This window comes from Camelus ferus, chromosome 16 (genome assembly GCF_009834535.1).
Source record: "Camelus ferus isolate YT-003-E chromosome 16, BCGSAC_Cfer_1.0, whole genome shotgun sequence".
NCBI classification, from domain to species: Eukaryota; Metazoa; Chordata; class Mammalia; order Artiodactyla; family Camelidae; genus Camelus; species Camelus ferus.
In genome coordinates, this window is record NC_045711.1 from 18,806,977 (window position 1) to 18,819,752 (window position 12,776).

Genomic DNA, 12,776 nt, shown 5'->3' on the forward strand with positions numbered 1-12,776 from the left:
TACAGAGACTCTCGTTCGAAGGCGGGCCAGGGGAGGTGATAGAGATTCCTGTGGCCTAGCTAGCAGCCCCGCCCAATCGGACGCTGCGGGGTGGGTGGGGCCTCACTAAGGGAGGTGTGGGGGCCAATCGGAAGAGGGAAGGGAAGGCGTGACCCAATAAGAACGCGGCGGGGGCGGGTCCAGGGGGCCGGATCTGGCGTTCCCTAGGGTGGGGCGGGGGCAAGTGTCAGTCAGGCCGGGAGCGCGGCGAGGGACGCAGAGAGCCGGAGGCTGACGGGCGCGGGCCGCTGCCTAGCCGTCCGCCCGTGATGGAGTTCCTCCTGGGGAACCCGTTCAGCACCCCGGTGGGGCAGTGCCTCGGTAAGGCCGCGCGGGCGGCGGGGCGGGCGCCTGGGCCCCTCACGGCGGCGCCCCGAGGCCCAGCGATGCTCCGCGCGTCCCTGCGCAGCGGGGCCCAGCCCTTCAGCCCCGCCGGGCCGCGCCGGCCCTCCTCCCTCCGTCCTCCCTCCGCTGGGCCGGCCGCCTCGGGCCCCGGCCGAGCTCCCTGCCCCGGGCCTGCCCGTCGGAGCCCCCTCGGCTGGGAGCGGGAGGCCGGCGGGTTCCTGGGGGAACGGTCGGGGACCCGCCTGCACCGCCCCCGGGAGGAGGGCGGCCGTGCCCGTCCCGACGAGAGCCCCGGCCCGGAGCCCGGAAGCCGGACGTCAGCGGGGCCTTGCCGCCGACTCTCCCTGTGACCTTGTGCGAGTCACTGCCCTGCCGGCGCTGAAGTTTCCCGTCGTCCGAGGCGGGGTTCTGACGTTCCTTCGACTGGCTCTCCTCTCTCTTAAACCGGCCAGAGCTGACGTCTTTTTGTGGCCGACAGAGGGATGCTCCGCGTCCCGGGTCCAGGGAGGCCGAGATGCAGGTGCAGAAACACCAGAGGGGCCGCCCTGTGGAGTTTCCTTGCTGAAAAAGCAACTTGCCTTTTCACGCAAGGCAGGAGCTCATGCCAGGTGTGATCTGTCAGGAAGGTGGATTGTTTCTTTTTAAAACTGGGTTCTTCCTGGGCGGTGGAAGGACTGGTAACGCGTCTTATGAGCAGGGACCTTTGGTGTCCTTATGGGCCTGGCTGGATTGGGCAGGAGTGATTTATTTATTTCTGGCTTTGCTTATAAATTTACGGCTTGCTTTTTAGCCTTTAGTGGGGCCTGTGAAGTTATCGAGGCCTCTCCCATTGGCTCACTGGCATTTGGGAGCCTTTCTTTTCTTTATGTAGGGTCTCTGATAAGGGGTGATGTACACTGGGCCCTGGAAGAGTCTTTTGAGCGGGGAGGGTGTAGCTCAATGGTAGAGTGCATGCTTAGCATCCACAAGGTCCTGGGTTCAATCCCCAGTCCCTCCATTTAAAAAAAAAAAATGTTGAAAGAGGCTTTGCGCACTTTTGTGACTGCTGTGTCCCTTGAGATTCCCACCCTCCCTCCTTCTTCCTCAGGTGCTCTATCACTGCATCCATATTCCAGAAACTCATTTCTCAGTTGAGTGTTGAATTCCAGCCAGCTGTAAGAGGGAGCCGGTAAACTTGGGGGAATTTTTTTTCTTCTCTGTTTCCTTTACAGTAGGAAGCTCTACCCCTTTGAAGTGCTAAGTAGTTGATGAGGGGTGTAAGTGAAAGGGGAGTTTAAAATATACAAGTATAAGGGGTATACAGGGATAGAGCAAGTGGAAGGAGCATGATTCTCTCAGGAGGACTGGAGTTGAATGTTCCCTTGCCCAGTTCAACTGTGGGACTCCAGAAAATTGTGCAACCCTCCTGAGCCTTCGTTTGCACAGAGAGCAGGGTGGGCATTGATTTGCACTCACAGAGTAGTGTGGGCTTCAGTGAGATGACGGATGTAAACTCTTAGCATCGGGCCTGGAACACAGGCTAAGGATGTTGTCACCGTCACCACTGTTAACAGAATGATGAAGGTGGCATGAATCTTGTGTCTGGAGAGGGTACGCGGGACAGCGGGCCTGTCTGTGCACAGTGGAGGAAAATGCCCTTCCAGGCCCCAGCGTCCACCATCCCTTAGAAAAGACACTTGGCCACAAGAGAAGGGAGCCTCCTCACTGCCCATTGGTCAGCAGGCAAGACCCAGGTATCTTCACAGTTTAGTTCAGTTGAGACAAATGATTAGAGGACAGAATGAGGTTCTAATGTATCGTCTGTGCTGTTGTGACGAAGTGTGAAAGTGGTTCTCACGACATTCAGTGTTGTCAGTGTTCTTTTAAAAGTATGTGCCAGGGGTTGGTGGGAGGGAGGGGAACAGAAATTAAACAACAGTGGAACGAGTGATTAACAGCAGGGGCTGTCCTTGCATGAAGCGGCCCTGCAGCTCCTTCCGGCTGCTCTGTGAAGTAGCTTTTATCGTCCTTCCCATTTTAGAGACGAGGAGACTGAGGCCCAGAGTAGTGAAAGGACTGCTCTCTGGTAAGAGGGAGCCAGCATCTCATAGCTGTCGGAATGGATGTTGTCAGGAGGGAACAGATGCATGGGGACAGGGCTGACTGCAGAAGGCCACCCGGACCTGGCACTCAGCCGCCTCGTGGGGACTGTCAGTACTGTCAGGGGTCCGTAGATGTCACAGGAGCTGGGGCCTGACTTCTTTGAGTCTCAGGGCTGTTGGTGAGAGAAGTGGACCTGTGCCTGGGGACAGAAAAGGAGTCAGGGAGGGGTCCCCTGTCTGAGTGGAACAGAGTGGCTGCGGGGAGCAGGGCAGGAAGGGTTTGGGCCCAGGATGAAGCCCTGTCCTGGTGGCTGGCATTGAAGACACAGTCTTCAGCTGACGGTGACTTTATGTCTTGCTGGACCTCATTTTCCTCCATAGCCGCCTGGGGTGTGGGCCTAAATAATTCCGCCCTCCGGCACTCAAGTATTAAAAGCTACTGGTAGGGAGCCTCCAGGATCAGTAAGGCTCCCACAGAAGGGCCCTGACCTGCAGTCCGGGGGTGGGTAGAGCAGCGATCACTCTGCCTCAGGCCTGGGCCTCGGGCGTGTGCTCCTGGCGCTGCGGGTCAAACTTGGGGTCTGCCTGGTGCCCTGGAAGGTGGTTCCTGAGTGGAGCCCATGGTCAGGGAGGACAAGTGGTAGGTGGTGTGAGGACAGGAGCCGCTGGCTTGTTCGTCCTGAGTCTCTGAAGCAAGTCTCCAAGGGGCTCTGTCTTGAAGGCTGTCACGTGGGGCGTTCCCAAGCCAGCTCAGGACGCGCTGCACATGCTGACCACTCTCCTTGTGTGGCCTGGAGAATGTTTTCAGGTCCTTTTCAGGAGTAAAGTTTAGATTCATTGGGAGGAGATGGTCGGTGAGTAGTTGGCAAATTCTGACCAGACAGTTGAGGGAGGCAGGGGGTACCATCGGTTCTCCTCACGGTTCCGTGCAGGACTGGGAGGTGTTGGACCTACACTGCTTCCTGGGGCCCCCCTCCCCGCCAAGGCCGTGGGCAGCCCGGCTTGTTCCAGGAGTAGTTAGTTTAGTCCGGCCCTCCGGTTGCCATGACAACTCACTGGCCCCTTTGCTTCAGTGTTTATTTAGTCTTCCCAGCCCTGAGAGGGAGGCAGAGCCTGGACAGGAACTTACAACTGGTAAGCACCTGTAGTCTGCAGACTGGGAACCGGCGCTCGTTTAACCCTCACATCCCTTAATTATCTGAGTGTGATTATTGTTCTGCCGCTTCTGAGAAAGTTGAGGCTCCAGGAGGGACTCGTGCAAAGGACTCATGTCAAGGGACTTGTGCAAAGTCAAAGCTGGAGGTAAGCCAAGAACACGCTCCTGACCCGGGCTCACCCTGTGCTTCCATGAGTGTCTTGTGCGGCAGGCTCCGCCAGTCAGGGTCATCGGGACCCGGGGGGCTCATTGGAGCACAGGTTGGGGTGGGTGGCTGTAGGCTGGGGCGCAGCCCTCTGTGCGGCCGGCCGCTGGGGCCCGAGGCTGCTGGCGCTGCGGGCCAGAGACCCCACTGTGAGGTCTGTTGCTCTAGATGAAAAGTCTGCTTCATTTCCGTGTTTCTTCAAACGTGAAATGTGGGTTTCTTCTGGACAGACTGTAAGTGTGATTATTTAGAATTCATTCCTTCACGCAGGGGCTCTGTGTTGTCTCTCTGTGTTTCCCGAGTGAAGCATTTGCCGGGACGTTCGGTCTAGAAAGGGGCTGGAGACAAGGACCTAAATCAGATGAGGGAGAGAGGGTTGGTGTGAGAGTGGACAGACAGACGGGGAAGGAGACCGTGACAGAAGGGCTGGCCTCAGTGGCGGTAGTAACAGGGTTTTGCTCTTTTGGCGCTCAGGGCTGTGTTAGCGCGTGCCCCAGGCTGAGGTGGCACCCTGTGCGTCCTGTGGGCCTTTAATTGTCACAGCAGCACCAAGTCGGGTTCTGTCACTGTCTCCACTCTGCAGACGCGGACCCTGAGGCAGTGAGAGGGCCACGGCAGCGGGAGTTGGAGCCCAGCGTTCCCGCCGGAGCCTGTGCTGTGAGGCTGTGCCGCCCTTAGCCTGGGGCGAGGGCGATGAGGGCAGAGGTGGACGGGGGTCTTGAGGGCTGTCTGGGCAGAGACAGCAGCTGGAGCAGAGGCTGGGGGTTGGGGTCGGGGTTGGGGGCCGACGCGCAGCCCGGGCAGCTGTGAGAGGCCGGGCGGACAGGCACCAGGCCTGACCGAGGAGGGCTGCAGGTGCGGCCAGGGGTTCGGGCTCTTTCATCGTCCGCACTGGGGAGCCGAGAAAGAGTCTGGGGAGGGGAGTGGCGCAGATGTTGTTCAGAGGCAGGGACACTGCCCCTTGGCAGCCACCAAAAGGCCGTTCTTCTCTCTTGCCATCCAAGCCCCCACCTGTGCAGAATGGGGGTCCTGTGGGAGGCCAGCCCCAGGCAGCACCACTCCCCTGAAGCCCTGGGGGGAGTCCCCCTCTGTGAGGCCGGGTCAGAGGTGAGGAGGTGCTGGGACAGGTTGTAAAATGCATGTCCCCACTGGTCAGCCTGCTCCTCAGAGCCTGGCTGCTGGCTGCCGAGTGCGAGGAGGGGCACCACTGCTTAGAGGGGGCTATGGGGCTCCTACAAATTCCCATAGACCTCTGCTTTTAAAAAACAACGCGTGCTCATGTAGAAAACTTAGCAAATGTACAAAAATGCGAAGAAGAGAGGAATCACTGTGACGTGCTTTCTCCCAAGCTCATTGAGATTCTCGGCATTTCACGGAGCCCGGGGAATAAGAGGAACCCCACCCCCACTTTCTCATGCTTGGCGGTGCAGCCTTTGTGAGCACATTTCTGTGTGACACGCCTGCTTTTGGGGGCAGTGGGTATCAGGTGAGGAAGGGGGTATAAATGCAGGCCCGGGGGCAGCAGTTAAGCACATTGCTCTCCACCTAGCAGGTGAATCTCTCAGACGTCTTAGGCTCACCTAGCAGTCTGAAAAGGTATAAATAACATGCGGACTTTGTTTAGCTGACCCAGCTTGCTGTGGCTGGAACACGGGCCTTTTAAAACCCAGTCTCAGCTTGAGTGCCTCTCTCGTGTTCCTCCAGTCTTCCTGAGCTAGAGGACTCTTTGATCTTGTCCGTCCAGTGACCACACCTGCTGTGTTGTCAGCACTCGTCCCCTCCTCCAGGCAGCCTTCCTAGACCACCCTGTTTGCGATGCAGAAGCTCCTCTCTGAGCTCAGTATGTTGTCCAGATAGTGCTTGGCTCCTCCCTCGCCCTCCATCTTGTGTGACGACCAGCAGGAGGATATTGCAGTCCCCGTAGGGTCCTGCGCTCACACCTGCTGTCCCCTTGCCTGCTGTCTCCTGTTGGTGTTTATCTCGTGTCTGGCCGGGCTTGTTGCCTCATCTTCCTCGGGGGAGACTGTGCCCCTCCTGGCTCCCTGTGACCTTCGGGGCCCATGCCGGAGTCTGCCCTGCCTGGCTGTTCACTCCAAGGGTTCCTTTCTGTCAGTCTTATTTCTGAGCATCCACCTCTCAGAGCTGAGGAGGAGAACCATGGCGGCCGGGCTGTGCGCCCCCTCATCTCACTCAGGCTGCGCCGTCGGGGTGTTGTGCGGTCCATCTGTGGACGCTGGTGTTGCTTCCACCTTTTGGCTGTGGGAATAGCGCTGCCATAAACAGGAGTGTGCAGATATCCCATGTTTGTTCTCACGCCCTTGCTTTCAGGCCTTTTTCACATTCCCAGGGGTGCACTGACTGGCTCACAAACTCACTCCATTCCTGGTGTTTTGAGGAAGAGCCACCACACTGCTGCCCGCAGCGCTGCAGCGTTCTGCGTCCCGCGAGCAGTGCACGGGCCCAGGGCCTCCTCGTCCTTGCCGGCACTCGTCCTTGGCTTCTCTTTGGTAGGGGCCGTCCCGTGGGTGTGACGTGCTGTCTCGCCCTCTCACGTGCGTGTTGGCCGTTTGTGTGTCTGTGGAGAAGCGTCCGTTCAAGCCCTTTGCACACGTTAGAACCAGGTTGCCGTGCTTGGCTGCTGCGCTAGGAGTTCTCTCTGCGTTTGGATGTTAATCCCTCGTTGGGGATGAGGTTTGCCAACACTGCTTCTCTGGGGGTCGCCTTTCGGCTCTGTTGACCGGGCCCTTTGGGGGGCCCAGTGCATCCCTGTGCCTTTGGTGTTCTGCCTTGTTTTCAGGGGAGTCCCACGTGGGCCCTGAAGACACGGGGCGGGGCTGGCAGTGCTGGTGCACGTGGCTGCCCTGCAGGTGCTCGGTTAAGGCCCGAGTTCATGGCATTGTCCCCTCCAAGGCCCGCGACAGCCCTGCCATCACTCACATTTACAGAGTAGACACCCAGGTTGGAGGGTAGGAACCTTTCCGGAGGCCTGTGGCTAACAGGGGCCCAGGATGGATCTGAACCCAGGTCTGGGGACACCAGAGCCAGTGCCCCTAACCACGAAACCGGGAGAGAATTCAATCATTATTTGCGGAACTGAGTGAGTGAACTTGGTGGCTGAAAATCTGGGTGGTAGTTGCCTCAGATTCAGATCTGCCTCCAAGCTCTACGCTGCTCAGCTGGTTCCTGTCCTCCAAGTGTAGCTCAGTACATGGTGTCCCTCCGTATCCCCTACCCGACCCCGGTTCTGAGACTCTGGGGAAAGGTGTGCTTTCTTATGCACACTGCAGCCCTGGGCAGAGTTAGACCTGCGTGTGTTTCTTTCTGGGTGTGCTTCAGAGCTGCAGGGCTGGAAGCAGACAGCAGGGGCTTAAACAGATGCTGAGGGCTCCAGGTGACCAGTTTGCTTTCCAGACGTGACCAACTGCTGTTTTCATCGTGAATGAGGCACAGGCCTTGTAGTCCGGGAGGCACGTCAAAAATCCTGTTTCAGGTTTTGGGTTAAAATGGACTGTGATGGAGACACCGCCTCCTGCACGTCAGCATGCCGGGCTGCGAGTCTGCTGGGGCCGGGCCCGGCCGCGGGACAGGGAGCCGCTGGGCTCCTTGCTGCGCCTCAGAGGAGACATCACAGACGTCCTCTCCTGCCCCTGGCACATTGTCATCCAAGTGGAGCAGGAGGCCCGACAAGTGGTGTCGCCTGGTGTTGGAAAGCGGAATATGCTGGTGGCTTTCCAGAGTGAGAGTCCCACCCATGAGCTCTGGAAGTTCTTGAGCCGGTAGTTGAAGGCATCAGTGAATTCTAGCTGGGGGGCTTAGTGGCACTGGGTCCGCAGCCCTCCCCGTTGCAGATGGGGAACCCGAGGCCCAGAGAGGTCAGGCACGTGCTGTTTTCCCCCTGACAATACTCCTGACACCGAATGTGTGAGTTTTTCTGGACACCAGCCAACTGTGACGCCAACCGGTGTCCTGCAATCCTGTTCTGACCTAACTGCCCGAGTTCTCACAGGTGGCAGTGGCTGTGAATTGGGGGTTCCCATGACTCCGCCCCGTTTGGTAATTGGCTGGAACGGCTCCCAAAATGGGAAAACACCTTACTCCTGTTTACGGCCTTGGTGGTGTCTGGGCCCAGCCCCCCCGTCACCCCGTTAGCACACAAGACACTCCTGGCTCTGGGTGTCCCGGGGTTCAGGACTGCGTGCTGGGCCGGGGGATGAACGTCACGTGTCCGTTTCTTCCTGCATCATAGCGGACACTGTGCCAAGTCCCCAGTGAGTCACCTATACAGCATCCTCCCTGACCCGGATGCCAGCCGCTGGGACGTTAGGAAACTGGCCTGGAGACTGTCAGTCGCACGCAGTCCACCTACTCCCAGGACGTGGCTAAACCCCGGTGTTCTGGCCGGTGCAGTCAGTTCACAGACTTGTCTTGGGGTGTCCCTGCTCCCCTGCAAGCCTCAGGGGCCGGGCTCTGGGTGGTCACATCCCCTGGTTACTCCTGGGACAAGGGCAGCAACAGCATCTCAAGTTCATTTCTGCACCCGAAGCTTAAGGCCTGGGTCAGAGCGGCTTTGAGTTTTTCTTCCGGCCTTTACCCTCCTTAGGAGATTTGACTGTCTTTTGAACCGATTCACGAGTGTGTGTTGTGTGTGTGTGTGTGTGTAATTTATACCTTTGCCTCCTCGTGTACTTCTTACTGGGGTGCGCGTGCTCGTAGTGAGATGCGGGCGTCTGAGCGGGGACGCCCCCGCGCTGCCCGGGTGACCTGGGACGTCCTCTCCTGCCCCTTCCCTCCCTTCAGCCCCAGCCCTGCCCCGCTCAGCCCGTCGCCCAGGCTGCTTCTGCGTGCCCTCAGGTCTCCTGTCACCTGAGTCGCGCAGGGGGTGCTCCTTTGGGTTCAACACCAGAAGTGTTTGAGGACGCCTCCTGCCTCCTTCCACCAGGCCTTCTTTTCCCCGCTGCCGTCCTGAGAGGTCGTGTGGTCTGGGGACCTGCTGGCCCCTGAGCTGCTGTGGGTGAGCAGCGAGGCCCTCGGCCCGGGGCTGCCGTGCGGCCTGCGGCGCGTGACTCCTGAGGACTCAGGGAGGCCATCCTGGGGGCTGTTTCTGTAGTTGTGGGTGTCATGTCCTGTCTCTTGTCCACTGGTTGCACACTCAGGTGCAGCCACCACCCCCGTCCTTCTCCAGAATGTTCCTCATCTTACAGGGCTGAGACTGTCCCTGTGAAACGGCAACTCCTCTCCCCTCACCCCTGGCACCACCATCCTACTTTCTATCTCCGTGGGTTTGACGACCCTGGGGACCTCATGCGTGTGGAATCCTGCAGGGTTCGTCCTTTGTGACTGGCTGATGTCCTCCAGGGTCACCCATGTTGGAGCGTCCCAAGGGGCCTTCAGTTTCAAAACTTGATGGGCTTGGGGTGAGATGGTGCCCGCCTCAGAGCCCCACCGGGGGCAGGTTGGAGGTGGGGAAGGGGGGCCAGCCCATGGGGCCTGGCCTCTGCGAGAGAGGAGTGGGCCCTCCTGGGGGCAGAGGGGGGAGCCACGTCTGGGTCGGAGGGGCCTCCTCACCGCAGGGCCTCCCCACCCCCGGGGCCACCTTCTCTTGGGTCCTAAAAATTACACCGTGAGAAACGTATGAAGTGAAAGCGGCGTACATACACATTCTCATTTAAAAACTCAGACAACACAGGGTCGTGGGTTCAATCCCCAGTACCTCCATTAAATAAACAAACAAGCAAACAAACAAACCTAATTACCTCTCCGCCAAAATTCTTTTAAAAATTAAGAATTGAAAATGAGGCAACGCAGACAGAGGTCTACCTAGAATGCCAGGCCCCCTCCCTGCCCCCCGGGACCCTGTCGGCTGCTCAGCGTGGTCCTGGCTCCACGAAGCCTCTGGTGTAGCAGGGTCCGACTGATCCGCCTTTATGCCTCGCTTTCATCTGCTGATCTTTCCCTGGGTGACACACCTTTCATGCAGCCTTTCTCCTGGAGTGGGGGATTGTCCTTAAACAGTGCCGTGGCAGCGTGTCTGCGTGTACACATTTCTGTGGGTTAAGTTCCTAGGGGTGAAAACCTGGGCCAGACGGTAGCATTTGAAGCTTTATAGAGATGCCAGACCCTCCGCAGCAGAGCCAGGAGCACCCGCCCTCACCCCCATCACGGCAGTGCACCCCTGGGAGGGGGTGCTGTTTGGCTGTGGGGGTCCTGGCTCCCTGACGAAGGGCATCTCCGAGACGTGCGGATTCACGTGCCTTCCCTGCACACGGGCTCGGCCTGGGTTTCCTGGATGTCGCAGTCGCCACACGCACCCCCTCCCCTCAGCTCGAAGCCTCACTCTGCAGTCGCGGGTTCCCTGGGTGAGGACAGCGGAGGCTCTTTTAGCAGGAGGCTGTGTCTGAGTGAGGTGGCCTCTGAGCCCCGCCTCTCGGGAGGGGGCTGTGCTGACAGAGGCCAGGGCAGGAGAGCGCCCGAGGTGGGCGGGGTGCCCAGAAGCCAGAGCTGCGTCCCCCCCCCACCCCCTCTCCTGCCTCGGCCCCAGTCCTGCTGCTCTTGTGCTGATGAGACAGCCAGCCTTGACGGAGCCTGGAATGACAACGGGATCCCCCCGGAATGACCTCTTTTCTGTTTCATTGCGTTTTTGTTACTTTGGATTGATGCCAAGTGAAGTTTGCAGGGGTGAACAGGCGCTTTGTAGCCCAGCGCTTCCAGCTCCCTGGGAGCTCCCAGAGCCCGCCCCCGCACCAGGGCCTCCATCCTGCGGAGCTGGGCCCTCCTGGAGGGCCTCCCACCCTGCGCTTTCTACTCTGGAGCACCTTTTTCTCATTTGCTTGGAGCTCTCTGTGGGCTGGCTGGAGAGCCGGGGCCTTTCCCTGCTGGGCTCCACGCCCCCCAGGGCAGGGACTGGGGGCGTCTGTCCTGGTGTCCACAGTGGGCAGTCGGGGGATGAAGTGTGGCTCTGCTCCGCAGGGCCAGACTCTCCCTGTCTCTGAGCCTCGGGACAACTCCATGCCCCAGGGGCTTGTTTGAAGCTCAAACTGGACAATGCAAGTAAAGCACTTGACTCACTGAAAGTTCTGTCCTCCCTCGTAACCATTTCTGAAATGAAGGAACTATGAATTTGGGTGGTATATACTGGGAAGAGTACATACAAGTGTTTAAAAAAATTTTTGTTTATTTTAGAATTATTTGTTTTAATGGCAGCACTGTGGATTGAACCCAGGACCTCGTGCATGCTAAGCACCGCTCTACCCCTGAACTCTACCCTCCCTCCATTGTTTATTTCAACAGTCTGACCCCTGGTGCTGCAGAAAACTAAAAGCAAGTTACCATGTGTGCTTTCTGGACAGAACAAAACCTTTGAAATCAGACAAACATCAGTTTGAGCCGCAGACTCACCTGTAAAATGGGTCTAATAGTCCTGCATTTTAAAGTGTGTGTCGGGGCACGAAATGAGGTGTTTCACGGGGTGTGGCAGTAGAAGACCGCAGACCGGGCAAACAGCAAACAACAGCGCTGACCCCTCACAGCTTTGGGGGCCGGTGTCCCAGGTCAAGGTGTTGGCGGCTGGTTTCTCTTGGGGCCTCTCCTTGTCGCGCCGACGGCCGCCTGCTTCTGTTTGCCTGCCTCCCGCTGTCCCTGGTGTCCAGGTTCCTCCCGCAAAGACAGCAGTCAGGTGTGTGAGGGCCTCCTGTTTAACGGCCTCATCTGACCTTGCTCACTTCTTCAGGGAGCCTCCCTCCAAGTGCAGTCACATTCAGCATGTGGGTTTGTGGGGCCCACAGTTTAGCCCATAACACTGGCCAGACAGAGCTCTGGGGTGGTGGCCAGCTGTTCCGGTTTAACACTGAGGTTCTTCGCCCCCGGGGCAGGTGGTACGCTGTCTGTGCGGTTGTCCTGAGAGCCAGCAGTGCTCTCCCCAGCCCCGTCCCCCTAGCCCCTAGGCACTGCCCGTGAATATTCAACCAGTACAATCTACTGGCTTAGAGAGCAAGCCAGGCCTCCTTCCACTTCGGACCCTCGGTACCAGCGAATCGCCAGTAACGCATTCAGGAAAGCTCAGGCTTGACTTTATAAAGTTAGCCAAGGATGGCACTTTAAATGTGTAAGATCCAAGTAGAAAGGAGTCCAAACGGAGTATGAATAAACGTTGAATTAGGGGAAAGCACAACGCGCCGTGAAAGAAGCCAGACACAAACGCTGCGTGTCCTGCGATCCCACTGCTGCGCCGAGTGCAGGCCAGGCCGGTGCGTGTGCGGGGCCTGGGGTGAGGGCTGGGAAGTGACTTCAGTGGGGCCGGGCTTCTTTCTGGGGTGATGAAGGTTCTGGAATTAGAGCGGTCATGGTTACTGAGGCCTGGTGGTGGCTGCTGAAGCCCACTGAATTGTGCACTGAAAGGGGAGCTTCAAGGGGTGTGGATTCTATCTCAATAAGGCTGTTAGGAAAAAACTGAATTAGGGCCGTGGCGGCGGCGTGCTTAGGGGAGTGGCTTCCGTGTCTGTCCTCCGAGTTTTCTGTAATTCCTCTTTTTTAAGTGGAAAACCCCAAAGTCCTCCACAGCAGAAGGGTGACTGGGGATCTCGTGTTGTGTGGTGCTGAGTTAGAGCCAGGCAAAGAAAACCTCCATGGAGAATTGAGACGTCACTTCTGCTCCTGAAATGTCAACATCAAGTAAGATGTACGAGCCAGAGAGAGAAGACGGGCATGTACGTGATGTCGCTTGACGCGGGCCTCCTGAGCGCGGGCCTGTGGCGGAACCCACCCTCTCTCCTCTGGCGGAGTCCGTGTTTGTCGCGCACTTGCACAGCCTGTTCCTTCCCAGTGCCACGCCGTCGTCAGTCCCGTGCCGAGAGATAAGTAATCCATCGTGGAATGCGTGTGTGTGAGATGCTGCTGGCCGCCCTCGCTTCCAGGTGGACCGTTTCTGCCCCATTTTTAGCCATGTTCATCCTGG

At 58.3% G+C, this 12,776-nt stretch overlaps 1 protein-coding gene across 6 annotated transcripts in view; it reads left to right on the forward strand.

The window, feature by feature from the left end:
* The first annotated feature begins 219 nt into the window (after window positions 1-219).
* Window positions 220-12,776, forward strand: part of TOM1L2 (target of myb1 like 2 membrane trafficking protein) — a 70,082-nt gene continuing 57,525 nt past the window's right edge. For 4 of the 6 annotated variants that reach the window (XM_032499017.1, XM_032499018.1, XM_032499021.1 and 1 more), the window contains exon 1: window positions 220-360. In XM_032499017.1, the coding sequence (XP_032354908.1) occupies window positions 309-360 (52 nt within the window). In that variant the 5' untranslated portion in view covers window positions 220-308. Of the gene's footprint in view, window positions 361-968; window positions 993-3,716; window positions 3,768-12,776 lie in introns of those variants that run through there. The other 2 variants (XM_032499020.1, XM_032499019.1) reach the window with 2 other exon arrangements.